At 54.2% G+C, this 26249-nt stretch overlaps 1 protein-coding gene and 1 long non-coding RNA gene across 3 annotated transcripts; one reads left to right on the plus strand and one right to left on the minus strand.

The window, feature by feature from the left end:
* Positions 1 to 4138: 4138 nt before the first annotated feature.
* Positions 4139 to 21395, plus strand: LOC107307719 (zinc finger protein-like 1). 2 transcript variants are annotated; one of them, XM_085535923.1, is made up of 8 exons: positions 4139 to 4193; positions 10583 to 10688; positions 12841 to 12952; positions 16826 to 17019; positions 17527 to 17587; positions 18712 to 18807; positions 19137 to 19257; positions 20889 to 21395. In XM_085535923.1, the coding sequence occupies exons 2-8, from the start codon at positions 10587 to 10589 to the stop codon at positions 21034 to 21036; spliced, it is 834 nt and encodes a 277-aa protein (XP_085392049.1). In that variant the 5' UTR covers positions 4139 to 4193; positions 10583 to 10586; the 3' UTR covers positions 21037 to 21395. The 2 variants fall into 2 exon arrangements, with proteins under 2 accessions (XP_085392049.1, XP_085392050.1); XM_085535924.1 differs by lacking the exon at positions 18712 to 18807.
* Positions 21396 to 21570: 175 nt separating this feature from the next.
* LOC146750947 (uncharacterized) lies at positions 21571 to 22758 on the minus strand. The gene is made up of 5 exons (XR_014942014.1): positions 22645 to 22758; positions 22447 to 22512; positions 22252 to 22323; positions 21820 to 21853; positions 21571 to 21711 (listed from the first exon to the last, which is right to left on the minus strand). It is a non-coding gene; the product is annotated as an uncharacterized LOC146750947 (long non-coding RNA).
* Between the last annotated feature and the right edge of the window lie 3491 nt (positions 22759 to 26249).

Consider the following 26249-nt stretch of genomic DNA (forward strand, 5'->3'; position numbering starts at 1 on the left):
GTCCCATAGACCCCCATAGAGACCCCATAGAGCCCCAGAGTCCCCATAGAGTCCCACAGAGCCCCATAGGGACCCCATAGAGTCCCATAGAGACCCCATAGACCCCATAGGGACCCATAGAGCCCCATAGACCCCCATAGGGACCCATAGAGACCCCATAGAATCCCATAGACCCCCATAGAGTCCCCATAGAGACCCCATAGAGCCCTATAGAGCCCCCATATCACCCCATAGAGACCCATAGAGTCCCATAGACCCCCATAGAGACTCCATAGACCCCCATAGAGACCCATAGAGTCCCACAGACCCCCATAGAGTCCCATAGACCCCCATAGGGACCCATAGAGACCCCATAGAATCCCATAGACCCCCATAGACCCCCATAGAAACCCCATAGAATCCCATAGAGCCCCATAGACCCCCATAGGACCCCATAGAGTCCCATAGACCCCCATAGGACCCCATAGGACCCCATAGAGTCCCATAGACCCCCATAGGGACCCATAGGGACCCCATAGAGCCCCATAGAGCCCCCATAGAGTCCCATAGACCCCCATAGAGACCCATAGAGCCCACATAGAGTCCCATAGACTCCCCATAGAGCCCCATAGGGACCCCATAGAGCCCCATATCCCCCCATAGAGCCCCATAGAGACCCCATAGAGCCCCATATCCCCCCATAGAGCCCTATAGAGCCCCCATATCACCCCATAGAGACCCATAGAGTCCCATAGACCCCCATAGAGACCCCATAGACCCCCATAGAGACCCATAGAGTCCCATAGAGTCCCCACAGAGACCCCATAGACCCCCATAGAGACCCATAGACCCCCATAGGGACACATAGAGCCCCATAGACCCACTACAGAGCCCCTATAACGCCCCATAGAGCCCCATAGCCCCCCATAGAGCCCTATAGAGCCCCCATATCACCCCATTGCCCCCCACAGAGCCCCATAGACCCCCCATACAGACCCCATAGACCCCCATAGAGTCCCCATAGAGGCCCCATAGAGCCCTATAGACACCCCATAGACCCCCATAGAGACCCATAGAGTCCCATAGACCCCCATAGGGACCCATAGACCCCCATAGAGACCCATAGACCCCCATAGGGACACATAGAGCCCCATAGACCCACTACAGAGCCCCTATAACGCCCCATAGAGCCCCATAGCCCCCCATAGAGCCCTATAGAGCCCCCATATCACCCCATTGCCCCCCACAGAGCCCCATAGAACCCCCATACAGACCCCATAGACCCCCATAGAGTCCCCATAGAGCCCTATAGACACCCCATAGACCCCCATAGAGACCCATAGAGTCCCATAGACCCCCATAGGGACACATAGAGCCCCATAGACCCACTATAGAGTCCCTATAACGCCCCATATCCCCCCATAGAGCCCTATAGAGCCCCCATATCACCCCATTGCCCCCCACAGAGCCCCATAGACCCCCCATAGAGTCCCATAGACCCCCCATACAGACCCCATAGACCCCCATAGAGCCCTATAGAGCCCCCATATCACCCCATAGAGACCCATAGAGTCCCATAGACCCCCATAGAGACCCCATAGACCCCCATAGGGACCCATAGAGCCCCATAGACCCACTATAGATCCCCTATAACGCCCCATAGAGCCCCATAGCCCCCCATAGAGCCCTATAGAGACCCCATAGAACCCCACAGAGACCCCATAGTGACCCATAGACCCCCCATAGAGTCCCATAGACCCCCCATACAGACCCCATAGAGTCCCATAGACCCCCATAGAGCCCTATAGAAACCCCATAGACCCCCATAGAGACCAATAGACCCCCATAGAGACCCATAGACCCCCATAGGGACACATAGAGCCCCATAGACCCACTATAGAGCCCCTATAACGCCCCATAGAGCCCCATAGCCCCCCATAGGGACCCATAGAGCCCCATAGACCCCCATAAGGACCCATAGAGACCCCATAGAGACCCCATAGACCCCCATAGAGCCCTATAGAGCCCCCATATCACCCCATTGCCCCCCACAGAGCCCCATAGACCCCCCATAGAGTCCCATAGACCCCCCATACAGACCCCATAGACCCCCATAGAGTCCCCATAGAGCCCTATAGACACCCCATAGACCCCCATAGAGTCCCATAGACCCCCATAGACCCCCATAGAAACCCCATAGGGACACATAGAGCCCTATAGACCCACTATAGAGCCCCTATAACGCCCCATAGAGCCCCATATCCCCCCATAGGGACCCATAGAGCCCCATAGACCCCCCATAGAAACCCCATAGACCCCCATAGAGACCCATAGACCCCCCATATCCCCCCATAGACCCCCATAGGGACCCCATAGAGTCCCATAGAGCCCCATAGAACCCCATAGGGACCCATGAAGCCCCATAGACCCCCATAGGGACCCATAGAGACCCCATAGAGCCCTATAGGGACCCCATAGACCCCCATAGAGACCCATAGACCCCCATAGAGACCCATAGAGCCCCCATAGAGACCCATAGAGACCCCATAGAGTCCCATAGAGTCCCATAGACCCCCATAGAGCCCCATAGACCCCCATAGGGACCCATAGAGCCCCATAGACCCACTATAGATCCCCTATAACGCCCCATAGAGCCCCATAGCGCCCCATAGAGCCCTATAGAGACCCCATAGAACCCCACAGAGACCCCATAGTGACCCATAGACCCCCCATAGACCCCCATAGAGACCCATAGAGTCCCATAGACCCCCATAGGGACCCACAGAGCCCCATAGACCCACTATAGAGCCCCTATAACGCCCCATAGAGCCCCATAGCCCCCCATAGAGCCCTATAGAGCCCCCATATCACCCCATAGAGATCCATAGAGTCCCATAGACCCGCATAGAGACCCCATAGACCCCCATAGAGCCCCATAGAGTCCCATAGAGCCCCATAGGGACCCATAGAGCCCCATAGACCCACTATAGAGCCCCTATAACGCCCCATAGAGCCCCATAACCCCCCATAGAAACCCCATAGACCCCCATAGAAACCCATAGACCCCCATAGGGACCCCATAGAGTCCCCATAGACCCCCATAGGGACCCCATAGAGTCCCCATAGAGCCCCCATAGAGTCCCATGGAGCCCCCATAGAGTCCCATAGACCCCCATAGGGACCCCATAGAGACCCATAGACCCCCATAGGGACCCCATAGAGTCCCATAGACCCCCATAGAGACCCCATAGAGCCCTATAGGGACCCATAGAGACCCATAGACCGCCATAGGGACCCATAGAGACCCCATAGAGCCCTATAGACACCCCAAAGACCCCCATAGAGACCCATAGAGACCCATAGAGCCCCACAGAAACCCCATAGACCCCCATAGAGACCCCATAGAGCCCTATAGACACCCCATAGACCCCCATAGAGACCCATAGACCCCCATAGAGACCCATAGAAACCCCATAGACCCCCATAGAGACCCATAGACCCCCATAGAGACCCCATAGGGACCCATAGAGCCCCATAGACCCCCATAGAGACCCATAGAGCCCCATAGACCCCCATAGGGACCCATAAAGACCCTATAGAGCCCTATAGACACCGCATAGACCCCCATAGAGACCCATAGAGCCCCATAGACCCCCATAGGGACACATAGAGCCCCATAGACCCACTATAGAGCCCCTATAACACCCCATAGGGCCCCATAGCCCCCCATAGAGCCCTATAGAGCCCCCATATCACCCCATTGCCCCCCACAGAGCCCCATAGACCCCCCATAGAGTCCCATAGACCCCCCATACAGATCCCATAGACCCCCATAGAGACCCCATAGACCCCCATAGAGACCCATAGAGTCCCATAGACCCCCATAGAGACCCATAGAGACCCCATAGAGTCCCATAGAGTCCCATAGAGTCCCATAGAGCCCCATAGAACCCCATAGAGACCCCATAGACCCCCCATAGAGCCCCATAGACCCCCTATATCCCCCCATATCCCCCCTATATCCCCTATATCCCCCTATATAACCCCATATTCCGCCCCCCCCATTACCCTTCCTCTCGCTTCCCGCCATCTTTCGAACCGCCGGAAGTGACGTCAGGCGGGATCCACTTCCGTGGCGGAAGTGACGCCATCAACCGGCGACCCCGGAAGTGCCGCGCCAACGGGGCAGGAGCGTGTCGCCATAGGAGAACCGGGTATATAGGGGCTCTATGGGGGGATATGGGGGGATATAGGGTCTCTATGGGGCTCTATGGGGGATATGGGGTCTCTATGGGGGTCTATGGGGGGATATGGGGTCTCTATGGGGGTCTATGGGGGGATATGGGGTCTCTATGGGGGGATATGGGGGGATATAGGGTCTCTATGGGGCTCTATGGGGGATATGGGGTCTCTATGGGGGTCTATGGGGGGATATAGGGTCTCTATGGGGCTCTATGGGGGGATATGGGGTCTCTATGGGGGTCTATGGAGGGATATGGGGTCTCTATGGGGGTCTATGGGGGGATATAGGGTCTCTATGGGGCTCTATGGGGGGATATGGGGTCTCTATGGGGCTCTATGGAGGGATATGGGGTCTCTATGGGGCTCTATGGGGGGATATAGGGTCTCTATGGGGGTCTATGGGGGGATATAGGGTCTCTATGGGGCTCTATGGGGGGATATGGGGTCTCTATGGGGCTCTATGGAGGGATATGGGGTCTCTATGGGGCTCTATGGGGGGATATAGGGTCTCTATGGGGGTCTATGGGGGGATATAGGGTCTCTATGGGGCTCTATGGGGGGATATGGGGTCTCTATGGGGGTCTATGGAGGGATATGGGGTCTCTATGGGGGTCTATGGAGGGATATGGGGTCTCTATGGGGGTCTATGGGGGGATATGGGGTCTCTATGGGGGTCTATGGAGGGATATGGGGTCTCTATGGGGGTCTATGGGGGGATATGGGGTCTCTATGGAGGGATATGGGGTCTCTATGGGGGTCTATGGAGGGATATGGGGTCTCTATGGGGGGATATGGGGTCTCTATGGAGGGATATGGGGTCTCTATGGGGGTCTATGGAGGGATATGGGGTCTCTATGGGGGTCTATGGAGGGATATGGGGTCTCTATGGGGGTCTATGGGGGGATATGGGGTCTCTATGGGGGTCTATGGGGGGATATGGGGTCTCTATGGGGGTCTATGGAGGGATATGGGGTCTCTATGGGGGTCTATGGGGGGATATGGGGTCTCTATGGGGGTCTATGGAGGGATATGGGGTCTCTATGGGGGTCTATGGGGGGATATGGGGTCTCTATGGAGGGATATGGGGTCTCTATGGGGGTCTATGGAGGGATATGGGGTCTCTATGGGGGGATATGGGGTCTCTATGGAGGGATATGGGGTCTCTATGGGGGTCTATGGAGGGATATGGGGTCTCTATGGGGGTCTATGGAGGGATATGGGGTCTCTATGGGGGTCTATGGGGGGATATGGGGTCTCTATGGGGGTCTATGGGGGGATATGGGGTCTCTATGGGGGTCTATGGAGGGATATGGGGCGCTATGGGGCTCTATGGGGGTCTATTGGTGGATATGGGGGCTCTATGGGGTCATATGGGGCTCTATGGGGGGTCTATGGGTTGTCTATGGGGCTCTATGGGGTAATATAGGGGGTCTATGGGGCTCTATGGGGCTCTATGGGGGTCTATTGGTGGATATGGGGGCTCTATGGGGTCATATGGGGCTCTATGGGGGGTCTATGGGGGGCTATGGGGCTTTATGGGGTAATATAGGGGGTCTATGGGGCTCTATGGGGTGATATGGGGGGGATATAGGGTCTCTATGGGGGGATATGGGGTCTCTATGGGGGTCTATGGGGGGATATGGGGTCTCTATGGGGGTCTATGGGGGGATATAGGGTCTCTATGGGGGTCTATGGGGGGATATAGGGTCTTTATGGGGGTCTGTGGGGGGATATGGGGTCTCTATGGGGGTCTATGGAGGGATATGGGGTCTCTATGGGGCTCTATGGGGGGATATGGGGTCTCTATGGGCGTCTATGGAGGGATATAGGGTCTCTATGGGGCTCTATGGGGGGATATGGGGTCTCTATGGGGCTCTATGGGGGGATATGGGGTCTCTATGGGGGTCTATGGGGGGATATGGGGTCTCTATGGGGGTCTATGGGGGGATATGGGGTCTCTATGGGGCTCTATGGGGGGATATGGGGTCTCTATGGGGGTCTATGGGGGGATATAGGGTCTCTATGGGGGTCTATGGAGGGATATGGGGTCTCTATGGGGGTCTATGGAGGGATATGGGGTCTCTATGGGGGGATATGGGGGGATATGGGGTCTCTATGGGGGTCTATGGGGGGATATGGGGCTCTATGGGGCTCTATGGGGGGATATGGGGTCTCTATGGGGGTCTATGGGGGGATATGGGGTCTCTATGGGTCTCTATGGGGGGATAATGGGGGTCTATGGGGGGATATGGGGTCTCTATGGGGGTCTATGGGGGAATATAGGGTCTCTATGGGGGTCTATGGGGGGATATGGGGTCTCTATGGGGGTCTATGGGGGGATATGGGGTCTCTATGGGGGTCTATGGAGGGATATGGGGTCTCTATGGGGGTCTATGGGGGGATATAGGGGCTCTATGGGGCTCTATGGGGGGATATGGGGTCTCTATGGGGGTCTATGGGGGAATATGAAGTCTCTATGGGGGTCTATGGAGGGATATGGAGTCTCTATGGGGGTCTATGGAGGGATATGGGGTCTCTATGGGGGTCTATGGAGGGATATGGGGTCTCTATGGGGCTCTATGGGGGGATATGGGGTCTCTATGGGGGTCTATGGGGGGATATGGGGTCTCTATGGGGGTCTATGGGGGGATATAGGGTCTCTATGGGGGGATATGGGGTCTCTATGGGGGTCTATGGGGGTATATGGGGTCTCTATGGGGGTCTATGGGGGGATATAGGGTCTCTATGGGGGTCTATGGAGGGATATGGGGTCTCTATGGGGCTCTATGGGGGGATATGGGGTCTCTATGGGGCTCTATGGAGGGATATGGGGTCTCTATGGGGCTCTATGGAGGGATATGGGGTCTCTATGGGGGTCTATGGGGGGATATGGGGTCTCTATGGGGCTCTATGGGGGGATATGGGGTCTCTATGGGGGTCTATGGGGGGATATGGGGCTCTATGGGGGTCTATGGAGGGATATGGGGTCTCTATGGGGGTCTATGGGGGGATATGGGGTCTCTATGGGGGTCTATGGGGTCTCTATGGGGCTCTATGGGGGGATATGGGGTCTCTATGGGGGGATATGGGGGGATATGGGGTCTCTATGGGGGTCTATGGAGGGATATGGGGTCTCTATGGGGGTCTATGGGGGGATATGAGGTCTCTATGGGGGTCTATGGAGGGATATGGGGTCTCTATGGGGGTCTATGGGGTCTCTATGGGGGTCTATGGGGGGATATAGGGTCTCTATGGGTCTCTATGGGGGGATATGGGGTCTCTATGGGGGTCTATGGAGGGATATGGGGCGCTATGGGTCTCTATGGGGGGATATGGGGTCTCTATGGGGGTCTATGGGGGGATATGGGGTCTCTATGGGGGTCTATGGAGGGATATGGGGTCTCTATGGGGGTCTATGGGGGGATATGGGGTCTCTATGGGGGTCTATGGAGGGATATGGGGTCTCTATGGGGCTCTATGGAGGGATATGGGGTCTCTATGGGGGGATATGGGGTCTCTATGGGGGTCTATGGGGGGATATGGGGTCTCTATGGGGGGATATGGGGTCTCTATGGGGGTCTATGGAGGGATATGGGGTCTCTATGGGGCTCTATGGGGGGATATGGAGGGATATGGGGTCTCTATGGGGGTCTATGGGGGGATATGGGGTCTCTATGGGGGTCTATGGGGGGATATGGGGTCTCTATGGGGGTCTATGGGGGGATATGGGGTCTCTATGGGGGTCTATGGGGGGATATGGGGTCTCTATGGGGGTCTATGGAGGGATATAGGGTCTCTATGGGGGTCTATGGGGGGATAATGGGTCTCTATGGGGGTCTATGGAGGGATATATGGTCTCTATGGGGGTCTATGGGGGGATAATGGGTCTCTATGGGGGTCTATGGAGGGATATGGGGTCTCTATGGGGGGATATAGGGTCTCTATGGGTCTCTATGGGGGGATATGGGGTCTCTATGGGGGTCTATGGGGGGATATGGGGTCTCTATGGGGGTCTATGGAGGGATATGGGGTCTCTATGGGGGTCTATGGGGGGATATGGGGTCTCTATGGGGGTCTATGGAGGGATATGGGGTCTCTATGGGGCTCTATGGAGGGATATGGGGTCTCTATGGGGGGATATGGGGTCTCTATGGGGGTCTATGGGGGGATATGGGGTCTCTATGGGGGTCTATGGAGGGATATGGGGTCTCTATGGGGCTCTATGGGGGTCTATGGGGGGATATGGGGTCTCTATGGGGGTCTATGGGGGGATATGGGGTCTCTATGGGGGTCTATGGGGGGATATGGGGTCTCTATGGGGGTCTATGGGGGGATATGGGGTCTCTATGGGGGTCTATGGGGGGATATGGGGTCTCTATGGGGGTCTATGGGGGGATAATGGGTCTCTATGGGGGTCTATGGAGGGATATAGGGTCTCTATGGGGGTCTATGGGGGGATAATGGGTCTCTATGGGGGTCTATGGAGGGATATAGGGTCTCTATGGGGGTCTATGGGGGGATAATGGGTCTCTATGGGGGTCTATGGAGGGATATGGGGTCTCTATGGGGGTCTATGGAGGGATATGGGGTCTCTATGGGGGTCTATGGGGGGATATAGGGTCTCTATGGGTCTCTATGGGGGGATATGGGGTCTCTATGGGGGTCTATGGGGGGATAATGGGTCTCTATGGGGGGATATGGAGGGATATAGGGTCTCTATGGGGGTCTATGGGGGGATAATGGGTCTCTATGGGGGTCTATGGAGGGATATAGGGTCTCTATGGGGGTCTATGGGGGGATAATGGGTCTCTATGGGGGTCTATGGAGGGATATGGGGTCTCTATGGGGGTCTATGGGGGGATAATGGGTCTCTATGGGGGTCTATGGAGGGATATAGGGTCTCTATGGGGGTCTATGGGGGGATAATGGGTCTCTATGGGGGTCTATGGAGGGATATGGGGTCTCTATGGGGGTCTATGGGGGGATATGGGGTCTCTATGGGGGTCTATGGGGGGATATGGGGTCTCTATGGGGGTCTATGGGGTCTCTATGGGGGTCTATGGGGTCTCTATGGGGGTCTATGGGGGTATATAGGGTCTCTATGGGGGATATAGGGTCTCTATGGGTCTCTATGGGGGGATATAGGGTCTCTATGGGGGGATATGGGGTCTCTATGGGGGTCTATGGGGGAATATGGGGTCTCTATGGGGGTCTATGGGGGGATATGGGGTCTCTATGGGGGTCTATGGGGGGATATGGGGTCTCTATGGGGGGATATGGGGTCTCTATGGGGGTCTATGGGGGGATATAGGGTCTCTATGGGGGGATATGGGGTCTCTATGGGGGTCTATGGAGGGATATGGGGTCTCTATGGGGGGATATGGGGTCTCTATGGGAGTCTATGGGGGGATATGGGGTCTCTATGGGGGTCTCTGGGGGGATATGGGGTCTCTATGGGGGTCTATGGGGGGATATGGGGTCTCTATGGGGGTCTATGGGGGGATATAGGGTCTCTATGGGGGTCTATGGGGGGATATAGGGTCTCTATGGGGGGTCTATGGGGGATGTATGGGGCTCTATGAGGCGATAATGGGGCTCAATGGGGGTCTATGGGGCTCTATGGGGGTCTATGGGGCTCTATGGGGGGTCTATGGAGGGATAATGGGGGTCTATGGGGGGATATGAGGGGATATGGAGCTCTATGGGGTGTCTATGGGGGGCTATGGGGCTCTATGGGGTAATATAGGGGGTCTATGGGGCTCTATGGGGTGATATGGGGGGTCTATAGGGTGTCTATGGGGGTCTATGGGGACCTATGGGGATCTATGGGGGTCTATGGTGGGTCTATGGGTCTCTATGGGGGTTCTATGGGGGATGTATGGGGCTCTATGAGGCGATAATGGGGCTCAATGGGGGTCTATGTGGCTCTATGGGGGTCTATGTGGCTCTATGGGGTCATATGGGGCTCTATGGGGGGTCTATGGAGGGATAATGGGGGTCTATGGGGGGATATGAGGGGATATGGAGCTCTATGGGGTGTCTATGGGGGGCTATGGGGCTCTATGGGGTAATATAGGGGGTCTATGGGGCTCTATGGGGTGATATGGGGGTCTATGGGGTCTCATTGGGGTCTATGGGGGCATATGGGGCTCTATGGGGTAATATAGGGGGTCTATGGGGCTCTATGGGGTGATATGGGGGGTCTATAGGGTGTCTATGGGGACCTATGGGGGTCTATGGGGATCTATGGGGGTCTATGGTGGGTCTATGGGGCTCTATGGGCCTCTATGGGGCGCTAAGGGGTTCCCTATGGGGCTATAAGGGGTCGCTATGGGGCTGAGGTTGTGGGTCTGCCCCACAGATCTATGGGGCTGTGTAAGTGCCCCCGGCGCCGCGTGACGCCGCTGTTCTGCTTCGAGCATCGAGTCAACGTCTGCGAGAGCTGCATGCTCAGCAACCACCCCAAGGTGGGGATATGGGGCGGATATGGGGCGGTTGTGGGGCGGATATGGGGTCTATGGGGTGGTTATGGGGCAGATATGGGGTCTATGGGGCAGATATGGGGCCTGTGGGGTGGATGTGGGGCGGATATGGGGTCTATGGGACAGATATGGGGCGGATATGGGGAAGATATGGGGCCTATGGGGCGGATATGGGGTCTATGGGGCAGATATGGGGCAGATATGGGGTCTATGGGGTGGATATGGGGCGGTTATGGGGCCTATGGGGTGGTTATGGGGCGGATATGGGGTCTGTGGGGTGGATATGGGGCCTATGGGGTGGATATGGGGCGGATATGGGGCGGTTATGGGGCGGATATGGGGTCTATGGGGCAGATATGGGGCCTGTGGCGTGGTTATGGGGCAGATATGGGGTGGTTATGGGGCGGATATGGGGTCTATGGGCCACATATGGGGCCTGTGGGGTGGATATGGGGCGGATATGGGGCCTATGGGACAGATACGGGGCGGATATGGGGAAGATATGGGGCCTATGGGGTGGATATGGGGCCTATGGGGCGGTTATGGGACGGATATGGGGTCTATGGGGCGGATATGGGGCCTGTGGGGTGGATATGGGGCCTGTGGGGTGGATATGGGGCCTGTGGGGTGGATATGGGGCGGATATGGGGTCTATGGGACAGATACGGGGCGGATATGGGGAAGATATGGGGCCTATGGGGTGGATATGGGGCCTATGGGGTGGTTATGGGGCAGATATGGGGCGGTTATGGGGCCTATGGGGTGGTTATGGGGTCTATGGGGCGGATATGGGGCCTATGGGGTGGTTATGGGGTCTATGGGGCGGATATGGGGTCTATGGGGCGGATATGGGGCAGATATGGGGCGGATACGGGGAAGATATGGGGCCTATGGGGCAGATATGGGGGTATGGGGGCTGGATATGGGGCCTATGAGGCAGATATGGGGCAGATTCTGGGCCTATGGGGTGGTTATGGGGTGGATTTGGGGCAGATATGGGGATATGGGGGGTGGATATGGGGCCTATGGGGCGGGTATGGGGTCTATGGGGCGGATATGGGGTCTATGGGGTGGATATGTGGACTATGGGGTTGTTATGGGGCAGATATGGGGCGGTTATGGGGCCTATGGGGTGGTTATGGGGTCTGTGGGGTGGATATGGGGCCTATGGGGTGGTTATGGGGCAGATATGGGGCGGTTATGGGGCCTATGGGGTCTATGGGGCGGATATGGGGTCTATGGGGCCGATATGGGGCCTGTGGGGTGGATATGGGGCCTATGGGGTGGATATGGGGTGGATATGGGGTCTATGGGGCAGATATGGGGCCTGTGGGGTGGATATGGGGTGGTTATGGGGCCTATGGGGTGGTTATAGGGCAGATATGGGGCGGATACGGGGAAGATATGGGGCCTATGGGGCAGATATGGGGTTATGGGGGCTGGATATGGGGCAGATATGGGGCCTATGGGGTGGTTATGGGGTGGATTTGGGGCAGATATGGGGGTATGGGGGGTGGATATGGGGCCTATGGGGTGGATATGGGGACTGTGGGGAGGATATGGGATCTGTGGGGAGGATATGGGATCTGTGGGGAGGATATGGGGCCTATGGGGTGGATATGGGATCTATGGGGTGGATATGGGATCTATGGGGTGGATATGGGGTCTATGGGGCTGATATGGGGCCTATGGGGTGGATATGGGGCCTATGGGGTGGATATGGGATCTATGGGGTGGATATGGGATCTATGGGGCGGATATGGGATCTATGGGGCGGATATGGGATCTGTGGGGTGGATATGGGATCTATGGGGAGTCTATGGGATCTATGGGGTGGATATGGGGTCTATGGGGTGGATATGGGATCTATAAGGTGGATATGGGATCTATGGGGCGGATATGGGGCCTATGGGGCGGATATGGGATCTATGGGGCGGATATGGGATCTATGGGGCGGATATGGGGTCTATGGGGTGAATATGGGATCTATGGGGTGGATATGGGGCCTATGGGGTGGATATGGGGTCTATGGGGTGGATATGGGATCTATAAGGTGGATATGTCCTATGGGGCTGATATGGGGCCGCCCCATATGGTCTGGTTGTGGGTCTGCCCCACTGATCCCCCCTATTTGCAGTGCGTGGTACAGTCCTACCTGCGGTGGCTGCAGGACAGCGACTACGAACCCAACTGCCCCCTGTGTAACAGGGAGCTCAGGGCGGGGGACACCGTCAGGCTGGTCTGTTATGGTGAGGGGGGATATGGGGGGATATGGGGTGGATATGGGGGGATATGGGGGGATATGGGGGGATATGGGGCAGATATGGAGTGATATGGGGCAGATATGGGGGGATATGGGGTGGATATGGGAGGTATGGGTGGATATGGGTGGTTATGGCAGGGTATGGGGCGGATATGAGGTTATATGGGGGGGTTATAGGGGGATATGGGGGAATATGGGGTGGTTATGGGGGGATATGGGGTTATATGGGGCAGATATGGGGGGATATGGGGGGTTATGGGGGGATATGGGGTAGATATGGGGGGATATGGGGGGATATGGGGGGATGTGGGAGGATATGGGGGGATGTGGGAGGATATGGGGTGGATATGGGGTGATAGAGGGCGGATATGGGGGGATATGGGGAGATATGGGGTGGTTATGGGGGGATATGGGGTTATATGGAGCAGATATGGGGGGATATGGGGCAGATATGGGGTGATATGGGGGGATATAGGGGGGATATGGGGCTGATATGGGGTGATTAGGGGGGATATGGGGTGATATGGGGGGTTATGGGGGGATATAGGGTGATATGGGGGGATATGGGGCGGATATGGGGTGGATATGGGGGGATATGGGGCGGATATGGGGCGGATATGGGGTTATATGGGGCAGATATGGGGTGGTTATGGGGTGATATGGGGCAGATATGGGGCAGATATGGGGGGTTATGGGGTGATATGGGGCAGATATGGGGCGGATATGGGGTGATATGGGGCGGATATGGGGGGATATGGGGCGGATATGGGGGGATATGGGGCAGATATGGGGGGATATGGGGCGGATATGGGGGGATATGGGGCGGATATGGGGCGGATATGGGGGGATATGGGGCGGATATGGGGGGATATGGGGTGATATGGGGGGATATGGGGCGGATATGGGGGGATATGGGGTGATATGGGGGGATATAGGGGGGATATGGGGTGATATGGGGCAGATATGGGGGGATATGGGGCAGATATGGGGGGTTATGGGGTGATATGGGGCAGATATGGGGGGATATGGGGTGATATGGGGCAGATATGGGGCGGATATAGGGTTATATGGGGGGATATGGGGTGGATATGGGGCTATCTCTATATGTCGCTGCAATTCCCCTCCCATCCGCTGGGTGTCGCTGTTCCCCATATCCCCCTTAGTCTCTCTATATCCCCCTATGTACCGTTGTAATTCCCCTCCTGGCCGCTGGGTGTCGCTGTTCCCTATATCCCCCAATGGCTCCCATTATCCCCTATGGGCCGGGTTGCAATTCCACTCCCGTCCACACGGTGGCGCTGTTCCCTATGTGTTTCAATGGCTCCCATTATCTTCTATGGACCTTCCTGCAATTCCCCTCCCCGCCGCTTGGTGTCGCTGTTCCCTATATCTCCCAATGGCTCCCCATGTACTTCTATGTAACGTTGCAATTCCCCTCCTCGCCACACGGTGTCGCTGTTTCAGTCGTGTTCTGCTGGCACTGTCTTTCCTCGCCCCTATGTCACCTTGAGTCCCTATGTCTCCCTATGTGTCCCTATGTCTCCCTGTGTGCCTCTATGTCTCCCTATGGGTCTCTATGGGGTCCCTATGGGTCTCTATGGGGTCCCTATGGGTCTCTATGGAACTCTATGGGTCCCTGTGGTGTCCCTAAGGGGTCCCTATGGCGTCCCTATGGGTCTCTATGGGACTCTATGGGTCCCTGTGGGGTCCCTATGGGTCTCTATGTGTCTCTATGGGGTCACTATAGGTCTCTATGTGTCCCTATGGGTCTCTATATGTCGCTGCAATACCCCTCCCATCCGCTAGGTGTCGCTGTTCCCCATATCCCCCTTAGTCTCTCTATATCCCCCTATGTATCGTTGTAATTCCCCTCCTGGCCGCTGGGTGTCGCTGTTCCCTATATCCCCCAATGGCCCCATTATCCCCTATGGGCCGGGTTGCAATTCCCCTCCCGTCCACACTGTGGCGCTGTTCCCTATGTGTTTCAATGGCCCCCATTATCCCCTATGGGCCGCATTGCAATTCCCCTCCTTGCCGCTGGGTGTCGCTGTTCCCTATGTCCCCCAATGGCCCCATTATCCCCTATGGATCCCGTTGCAATTCCCCTCCCATCCGCTATGTGGCGCTGTTCCCTATATCCCCCTATGACTCCCTATGTATCTCAATGGCTCCCATTATCCCCTATGGATCCCGTTGTAATTCCCCTCCCATCCGCTGGGTGTCGCTGTTCCCTATGGCCCCCAATGGCTCCCTATGTATCTCAATGGCTCCCATTATCCTCTATGGATCTGGTTGCAATTCCCCTCCCATCCGCTGGGTGTCGCTGTTCCCTATGGCCCCCAATGGCTCCATTATCCCCTATGGATCCCGTTGCAATTCCCCTCCCATCCGCTGGGTGTCGCTGTTCCCTATGGCCCCCAATGGCTCCCAATGTATCTCAATGGCTCCCATTATCCCCTATGGATCTGGTTGCAATTCCCCTCCCATCCGCTGGGTGTCGCTGTTCCCTATGTTCCCCATTGTCTCCCTATGTATCTCAATGGCTCCCATTATCCCCTATGGATCTGGTTGCAATTCCCCTCCCGTCCGCTGGGTGTCGCTGTTCCCTATGGCCCCCAATGGCTCCCAATGTATTTCAATGGCTCCCTATGGATCCCGTTGTAATTCCCCTCCCGTTCGCTGGGTGTCGCTGTTCCCTATGACTCCCTATGTATCTCAATGGCTCCCATTATCCCCTATGGATCTGGTTGCAATTCCCCTCCCATCCGCTGGGTGTCGCTGTTCCCTATGTCCCCCAATGGCTCTCTATGTATCTCAATGGCTCCCATTATCCCCTATGGATCCCGTTGTAATTCCCCTCCCGGCCGCTGGGTGTCGCTGTTCCCTATGTCCCCCTATGACTCCCTATGGATCTCAATGACTCCCTATGGATCCCGTTGTAATTCCCCTCCCGGCCGCTGGGTGTCGCTGTTCCCTATGTCCCCCAATGTATCTCAATAACCCCATTATCCCCTATGGATCTGGTTGTAATTCCCCTCCCGTCCGCTGGGTGTCGCTGTTCCCTATGTCCCCCATTGTCTCCCTATGTATCTCAATGGCTCCCATTATCCCCTATGGATCTGGTTGCAATTCCCCTCCTGGCCGCTGGGTGTCGCTGTTCCCTATATCCCCCATTGTCTCCCTATGTATCTCAATGGCTCCCATTATCCCCTATGGATCTGGTTGCAATTCCCCTCCCATCCGCTGGGTGTCGCTGTTCCCTATGTCCCCCATTGTCTCCCAATGTATTTCAATGGCTCCCTATGGATCCCGTTGTAATTCCCCTCCCGTCCACACGGTGGCGCTGTTCCCTATGTCCCTCATTGTCTCCCATTATCCCCTATGGATCCCGTTGCAATTCCCCTCCCATCCGCTGGGTGTCGCTGTTCCCTATGGCTCTCTATGTATCTCAATGGCTCCCATTATCCCCTATGGATCTGGTTGTAATTCCCCTCCCGTCCGCTGGGTGTCGCTGTTCCCTATATCCCCCTATGACTCCCTATGTATCTCAATGACTCCCTATGGATCTGGTTGCAATTCCCCTCCTTGCCGCTGGGTGTCGCTGTTCCCTATGGCCCCCAATGGCTCCCAATGTATTTCAATGGCTCCCTATGGATCCCGTTGCAATTCCCCTCCCGTCCGCTGGGTGTCGCTGTTCCCTATGGCTCCCAATGTATTTCAATGGCTCCCTATGGATCCCGTTGTAATTCCCCTCCCGGCCGCTGGGTGTCGCTGTTCCCTATGTCCCCCAATGGCTCCCATTATCCCCTATGAATCCCGTTGTAATTCCCCTCCCGTCCGCTGGGTGTCGCTGTTGCAGACTTGTTCCACTGGCGCTGCCTCTCTACCCGTTACGTCTCGTTGCCCCCCCACACGGCTCCTTCCGGTTTCCGGTGCCCATCATGCAACGCTCCTCTTTTCCCACCCCCGGAATCACGTGGTCCCGTGGCCGACGCCCTTCGCTCCCGATTGGCCAACGTCGCTTGGGCCCGCCCAGGACTCGGGCTCCCATTGGTCGGTTGGGACACGCCCCCTTTTACACCCCCCCATTCATAAATTTACCCCCATTCATAAATTTACCCCCATTGGTTTTAATGAACCCTCATTAACCACCATTGGGATTAATTAGTTCCCATTAATTACCATAGGGATTAATTAACCCCCATTAATCACCATTGATTTTAATTAATTACCCCCTTATTAAGCCCCATCCTCATTAATTACCCCCCTATTCATTACCCATCCTTAATGACCTCCTAATTAATGACCCTCATTAATTACCCTCATTAATAACCCATTCTTAATTACCCTCATTAACTTATCCTTAATTAAACCTCATTAATTCCTTCTCATTAATGACCCCCCCGTTAATGACCCCATTCATTAACTCCCCCATTAATTACTAAGCCCTTTCATTAATGACCCCATTAATTCATTACCTCATTAATTAATTGCCTTGTTAATTAATGACCTCATTAATTAATGACCTCATTGATTAATTACTGTGTTAATTACCCGCAGATCGAAGACGCCGACGCTGAACCCGAACCATCGGATGGAAGTGAATGGGGGGAGAGCAGCGGTGAGACCCCAATAGAACTTAATGGACCCCAATAGAACCCAATGGAACCTATTAGACCCTAATAGACCTTAATGGACCCTAATAGACCCCAATAGACCCTAATAGACCCCAATGGACCCCAATGGACCCTAATAGACCCCAATAGACCCTAATGGATTCCAATGGAACCTAATGGACCCCAGTAGACCCTAATAGACCCCAATGGACCCTAATAGACCCCAATGGACCCTAATGAACCCTAATAGACCCCAATGGAACCTATTAGACCCTAATAGACCCCAATGGACCCTAATAGACCCCAATGGACCCTAATGAACCCTAATAGACCCCAATGGACCCCAGTAGACTCTAATAGACCCCAATGGACCCTAATAGACCCCAACAGACCCTAATAGACCCCAATGGACCCTAATAGACCCCAATAGACCCTAATAGACCCCAATGGACCCTAATAGACCCCAATAGACCCTAATGAACCCTAATGGACCCCAATGGACGCTAATAGACCCCAATGGACCCTAATAGACCCCAATAGACCCTAATGGACCCTAATGGACCCCAATGGACCCTAATGGACCCCAATGGACCCTAATAGACCCCAATAGACCCCAATAGACCCTAATGGATTCCAATGGAACCTAATGGACCCCAGTAGACCCTAATAGACCCCAATAGACCCTAATGGACCCCAATAGACCTTAATGAACCCTAATGGACCCTAATGAACCCTAATGGACCCCAATGGACCCTAATACACCCCAATAGACCCTAATGGACCCTAATACACCCCAATAGACCCTAATAGACCCCAACAGACCCCACTAGACCCTAAGAGACCCTTCTGGACCCTAATGGACCCTAATGGACCCCAATAGTCCCTAATGGTCCCCAATAGATCCTAATAGACCCCACTAGACCCTAAGAGACCCTTCTGGACCCTAATGAACCCTAATGGACCCCAATAGAAGTTAATGGACCCCAATGTACCCTAATAGACCCCAAAAGGACCCCAACCCCATAGCCCCCCCTAGACCCCATAGGATCCCCCCTACCCCATATCCACCCTATTTCCCACCCCATATCCTCCCCTCTGACTCCATATCTCCCATATCCCCCCCCCATAGATCCTCCTGCTGCCCCCGAGCCCCCCCCCAGCCCAGAGCTCCCCTCGACCCACACGGTGGTCCACGTGGGGGGGGGCGAAAGCCTGGGACTGCATGGTGAGTGGGGGGGGTGTCGTTATGGGGCAAGGGGGTCTTCTATGGGGCAGGGGGGTCGCTATGGGGCAGAGGAAGGGGCTATGAGACAAAGGGTTTTCCTATGGGGTCAGGGGGTGGTTATGGGGCAGGGAGGGTCTTCTATGGGGGTGGATGGGAGTTATGTGGCTGGGGGGGTCTCCTATGGGGTCAGGGGGGTCTCCTATGGGGTCAGGGGATGGCTATGGGGCAGAGGGGGTCTCCTATGGGGCTGTGCTATGGGGTCGGCTGTATGTGTGGGTCCCGCTATGGGGCTGACCCCTTTCTGCCCCCCTTTATCCCCCCCCTTTAAGGCTCTGCCCCACGGAAGGCGCTGTGGGGCCGGGAGAACCGAACCCCCCCCCCACAGAACAACCAGGAGGACGATAAATATCGACGGCGACCACACGGGGGCGGGCTGCCCCACAGAATCAGGTGGGGGGGGTAGATGATGTGGGGCTGGGGGGGTAGATGTGGGGCTGGGGGGGGCTGGGGGGCTGCGGGGCTGGGGTTCATTGGGATGAGTGGGGGCCCATTGAGATGAGTGGGGTCCATTGAGTTGTAATGGGGTTCATTGGGATGAATGGGGTCCATTGAGATGAATGGGGCCCATTGAGATGAATGGGGGCCCATTGAGATGAATGGGGGCCATTGAGATGAATGGGGTTCTTTGAGTTGTAATGGGGTCCATTGAGATGAATGGGGGCCCATTGAGATGAATGGGGTTCATTGAGATGAATGGGGTCCATTGAGATGAATGGGGGTTCATTGAGTTGTAATGGGGTTCATTGGGATGAATGGGGTCCATTGAGTTGAATGGGGGTTCATTGAGATGAATGGTGGTTCATTGAGATGAATGGGGTCCATTGAGATGAATAGGGTTTCATTGAGATGAATGGGGTTCATTGGGATGAATGGGGTCCATTGAGATGAATGGGGTCCATTGAGATGAATGGGGGTTCATTGAGTTGAATGGGGGCCCATTGAGATGAATGGGGGTTCATTGAGATGAATGGGGGCCCATTGAGATGAATGGGGTTGAGTTGTAATGGGGTTCATTGGGATGAATGGGTGCCCATTGAGTTGAATGGAGCCCCATTGATCCCAATCAACCCCCATTGATCCCAACCAACCCCCATTGATCCCAATTGACCCCATTGATCCCAATTGACCCCCATTGATCCCAACCGACCCCCATTGATCCCAATTGACCCCCATTGACCCCAACCGACCCCCATTGATCCCAATCGATCCCCATTGATCCCAATCGACCCCCATTCACCCCAACCAACCCCCATTGATCCCAACCGACCCCCATTGATCCCAATCGACCCCCATTGACCCCAATGAACCCCCATTGATCCCAATCGACCCCCATTGATCCCAATCGATCCCCATTGATCCCAACCAACCCCCATTGATCCCAACCGACCCCCATTGACCCCAACCGACCCCCATTGATCCCAATCAACCCCCATTGACCCCAATGAACCCCCATTGACCCCAATCAACCCCCATTGATCCCAACCGACCCCCATTGATCCCAACCGACCCCCATTGACCCCAATGAACCCCCATTGATCCCAATCGACCCCCATTGACCCCAATGAACCCCCATTGACCCCAATCGACCCCCATTGATCCCAATCGACCCCATTGACCCCAACTGACCCCCATTGATCCCAATCGACCCCCATTGATCCCAACCGACCCCATTGATCCCAATCAATCCCCATTGACCCCAACCGACCCCCATTGATCCCAATCGACCCCCATTGATCCCAACCGACCCCCATTGATCCCAACCGACCCCCATTGATCCCAATCGACCCCCATTGATCCCAATTGATCCCCATTGATCCCAACCAACCCCCATTGATCCCAACCGACCCCCATTGATCCCAACCGACCCCCATTGACCCCAATCGACCCCCATTGATCCCAATCGACCCCCATTGACCCCAACCAACCCCCATTGATCCCAATCGACCCCATTGACCCCAATCGACCCCCATTGATCCCTATCGATCCCCATTGACCCCAATGAACCCCCATTGATCCCTCAGGTGCCGTCCCCGCTCCCCCCCCCTCGTTGTGCTGCTGCTGTTGCTGCCGTTGTTGGGGCTGTTGCTGTTGTGGGGCCGCCTCGGGGGGGGGGATTTATCGCCTCCCCCTCCCCCACTCGGGGTTGAACCGCTGCGACCTGGACGCTGAGACCCCCCCCCAAACCACCACCCCCCCCCCCATAACCCAAATGGGGACCCCCCCCAATATGGACCCCCCCCACCCCCACCATAACCCGGGTGTTGGGATCCCCCCCCCCAATAACCCAGGTGAGGACCCCCCCCATTGATGGGTGCTGGGACCCCCCCCCACCCCAATACTGACCCTCTTGGGTGGCTGCTGGGACCCCCCCAAATATGGACACCCCCCCATTTGAGGACCCCCCCCCATATGGACTCCCCCCATTGATGGGTGCTGGGACCCCTATACTGACCCCCCCTGGGGTGGGTGTTGGGATCCCCCCCCCCATCTATGGGGACCCCCCCCCAAATAAAGGCCTTTAAACACTAGAGTTTATAGGGTTGTTTTCTTTGGGGGGGGGGGGGTCTCAGTGGGGACCCCCACTCAAATAACAGCCCCACAAATGACAATGGGACCCCCCCCCCCCAATAATGGTGGGACCCCCCCCCCCCATATTTCTTTTTAGACCCATTTCTTCTCATTTTATAGCCCCCACCCTTGATGTTTTATATTATATAAAAGGTGTTTTATTGCCCCATAACCAGCCCCTGCCCCATAACCAACCTCTGCCCCATAACCAGTCCCTGCCCCACATCCAGCCCCACATCCAGCTCTACTCGTCCGACGGCGCTCAGCTGACGAGACCTGGGGGGGGGGGGAGGGGGGAAGGGGATATTGGGGTCCATTGTGGGTCAATGTGGGGCAGTGGGGCCGTTGTGGACCCCCAGCCCCACAAGTTGAGGCTGCACTCACCCAGGTAATCGTCCATAAGGGAACCGATGGCGAACTGCAATGGGAGACATAGGGGTCACAATGGGGTCTCTATGGGGTCTATGGGGTCTCTATGGGGTCTATGGGGTCTCTATGGGTCTCTATGGGGTCTATGGGGTCTCTATGGGGTCTATGGGGTCTCTATGGGTCTCTATGGGGTCTATGGGGTCTATGGGGTCTCTATGGGCTCTATGGGGTCTATGGGGTCTCTATGGGTCTCTATGGGGTCTATGGGGTCTCTATGGGGTCTATGGGGTCTCTATGGGTCTCTATGGGGTCTATGGGGTCTCTATGGGTCTCTATGGGGTCTATGGGGTCTCTATGGGTCTCTATGGGGTCTATGGGGTCTCTATGGGTCTCTATGGGGTCTCTATGGGGTCTATGGGGTCTCTATGGGGTCTCTATGGGTCTTACAATGTCGTTCTTGTCCACTCGCGTCCCCACGATCTTCAGTCTGATCTCATCGTCCTGCTGGATAACGATGTCCTGGGGGGATATGGGGCAGATATGGGGTTTATATGGGGGATATGGGGTGGATATGGGGAGATATGGGGTTTCTATGGGATTCTATGGGGTTTCTATGGGGTTTCTATGGGGTTTCCCACTGACCTCATCCACCGTCTTGTAGCAGGGCGGGTTGGAGTTGGGGTCGAATTCCATCTCGGACGGGATGGACTTAAATAGGGGGAAAATATGGGGTGAGATGTGGGGCTGAGCATCAATGGGAGTCAATGGGGGGGAGGGGGGCACTTGTGGGGCAGCTATGGGGGGATATGGGGCTGCTATGGGGCGCTGTGGGTCACTCACGTGGCGGGAGATGAAGCAGGACATGGGGCCGATCTCTGTGAACAGCCCAACCTGGGGGGACAGAAATAACCCCATATAACCCCATATCCCCCATATCACCCCATATAAACCCATATAACCCCATATCTCCCCCTATCTCCCCATATCAGCCCTATATCTGCCCTTTATCTCCCCATATCCCCCCATATAACCCCCATATCACCCTGTATAACCCTATATAATCCCATATGCCCCCAAATCCCCCCATATCCTCCCCATATAACCCCATATCCCCCCATATAACCCCATATATCCCCCCATACAACCCATACAACCCCATATAACCCCATATAACCCCATATAACCCCATATAACCCCATATAACCCCATATATTCCCATATAACCCCATATTATCTCCCATATAACCCCATACAACCCCATATAACCCCATATAACCCCATATAACCCCATATCCCCCCCATATAACCCCATATATTCCCATATAACCCCATATTATCTCCCATATAACCCCATATAACCCCATATAACCCCATACAACCCCATATACCCCCCATATCCCCCATATAACCCTATATAACCCCTTATAACCCTATATCCCCCCCATATAATCCCATATCCCCCCATATAATCCCATATAGCCCCATATAACCCATATCTCCCCTCATATAACCCCATATCCCCCATTTTACCCCATATATCCCCTATATAACCCTATAACCCCCTATATACCCCCATATATTCCCTCATATAACCCCATATCCCCCCATATAACCCTATAGAATCCCATATAACCCCATATATCCCATATACCCCCATATACCCCCATATCCCCCCATATAACCCCATATACCCCATATAACCCCATATATCCCCCCATATCAGCCCATATCCCCCCATATACCCCCATATAACCCCATATACCCCCATATAACCCCATATCCCCCCCATATCCCCATATAACCCCATATAACCCATATCTCCCCCCATATAACCCCATATCCCCCCATATAACCCTATATAACCCCCATATAACCCCATATCCCCCATATAACCCCATATAACCCCATTATTCCCCCATATAACCCCATTATTTCCCTATATAACCCCATATAACCCCATTATTCCCCTATATAACCCCATATAACCCCATTATTTCCCTATATAACCCCATATAACCCCATTATTCCCCTATATAACCCCATATAACCCCATTATTCCCCCATATAACCCCATTATTCCCCTATATAACCCCATATAACCCCATTATTCCCCTATATAACCCCATATAACCCCACTATTCCCCCATATAACCCCATTATTCCCCTATATAACCCCATATAACCCCATTATTCCCCTATATAACCCCATATAACCCCATTATTCCCCCATATAACCCCACATAACCCCATTATTCCCCCATATAACCCCATATAACCCCATATCCCCCATATAACCCCATTATTCCCCCATATAACCCCATTATTTCCCTATATAACCCCATATAACCCCATTATTCCCCTATATAACCCCATATATCCCCTATATAACCCCATATAACCCCATTATTCCCCCATATAACCCCATATCACCCCATATAACCCCCCATATCACCCCATATCCCCCCTTATAACCCTATATAACCCCATATCCCCCCATATCCCCCCATATATCCCTATATAACCCCATAAAACCCCATATCCGCCCATATAACCCCATATCCCACCATATAACCCTATATAACCCCATATAACCCATATCTCCCCCCATATAACCCCATATACCCCCATATAACCCCATATCCCCCCCATATCCCTCATATCCCCCCATATAACCCCATATAACCCCATATATCCCCCCATACAACCCCATATAACCCCATATTATCCCCCATATCCCCCCATATAACCCTATATAACCCCATATATCCCCCCATATCACCCCTTATAACCCTACATAACCCCATATCCCCCCTATATCCCCCCATATCCCCCCATATAATCCCATATACCCCCATATAACCCCATATAACCCTATATAACCCCATATCCCCCCTATATCCCCCCATATACCCCCATATAATCCCATATACACCCATATCCCCCCATATATCCCTATATAACCCTATATATCCCATATCCCACCATATCCCCCCCATATAACCCCATATAATCCCCCATATCCCCCCATATAACCCTATATAACCCCATATAACCCCCTATCCCCCATATAACCCCATATCCTCCCATATCCCCCATATAACCCCATATATCTCCCCATATAATCCCATATAACCCCATATCCCCCCATATAACCCTATATAACCCCATATATCCCCCCATATCACCCCATATATCCCCCATATAACCCCATATATCCCATATCCCCTTATATATCCCCCATATACCCCCATATCCCCCCATATATCCCTATATAACCCTATATATCCCCCATATAACCCCATATACCCCCCATATAACCCCATATCCCCCCCATATCTCCCCATATCACCCCATATCCCCCCATATAACCCCATATCCCCCCATATACCCCCATATAACCCTATATAACCCCATATCCCCCCATATAACCCTATAGAATCCCATATAAACCCATATAATCCCCCATATCCCCCCCATATCACCCCATATATCCCCCATATGACCCCATATATCCCATATCCTCTTATATATCCCCCGTATACCCCCCATATAACCCTATATAACCCCATATCCCCCCCACATCCCCCCATATAACCCTATATAATCCCATATAACCCTGTATAGCCCCATATAACCCTATATACCCCCATATATCCCATATACCCCCATATAACCCTATAGAATCCCATATAACCCCATATAACCCCATATATCCCCTATATACCCCCATATATCCCCATATAACCCCATATACCCCCATATCCCCCCTATATCCCCCTCCATATAACCCCATACCCCCCATATAGCCCCATATAACCCTATATAACCCCATATCCCCCCATTTAACCCCATAATCCCCCCATATAACCCCATATCCCCCCCATATAACCCCATATAACCCCATATCCCCCCATATCACCCCATATATCCCCCATATAACCCCATATATCCCATATCCCCTTATATATCCCCCATATCCCCCCATATAACCCCATATCCCTCCTATATCCCCCCATATATCCCTATATAACCCTATATATCCCCCATATAACCCCATTATTCCCCCATATAACCCCATTATTCCCCTATATAACCCCATATAACCCCATTATTCCCCTATATAACCCCATATCCCCCCATATCCCCCCATATAACCCCATATAACCCCATATCCCCCATATAACCCCATTATTCCCCTATATAACCCCATTATTCCCCTATATAACCCCATATAACCCCATTATTCCCCTATATAACCCCATATAACCCCACTATTCCCCATATAACCCCATTATTCCCCTATATAACCCCATATAACCCCATTATTCCCCTATATAACCCCATATAACCCCATTATTCCCCCATATAACCCCATTATTTCCCTATATAACCCCATATAACCCCATTATTCCCCTATATAACCCCATATAACCCCATTATTCCCC

This window comes from Coturnix japonica, unplaced genomic scaffold, assembly GCF_054131305.1.
Source record: "Coturnix japonica strain WE unplaced genomic scaffold, WE-NBRP24 Scf238, whole genome shotgun sequence".
NCBI lineage: Eukaryota > Metazoa > Chordata > Aves > Galliformes > Phasianidae > Coturnix > Coturnix japonica.

Bases quoted from the DNA above. Each gene is read 5' to 3' on its own strand.
- LOC107307719 (XM_085535923.1), top strand. From the start codon at position 10,587: ATGGGGCTGTGTAAGTGCCCCCGGCGCCGCGTGACGCCGCTGTTCTGC. The intron at 17,020-17,526 runs GTCGGTTGGGAC...AATTACCCGCAG, and splicing joins CAGGACTCGGGCTCCCATTG to ATCGAAGACGCCGACGCTGA. The intron at 18,808-19,136 runs GTGAGTGGGGGG...CCCCCCTTTAAG, and splicing joins CGAAAGCCTGGGACTGCATG to GCTCTGCCCCACGGAAGGCG.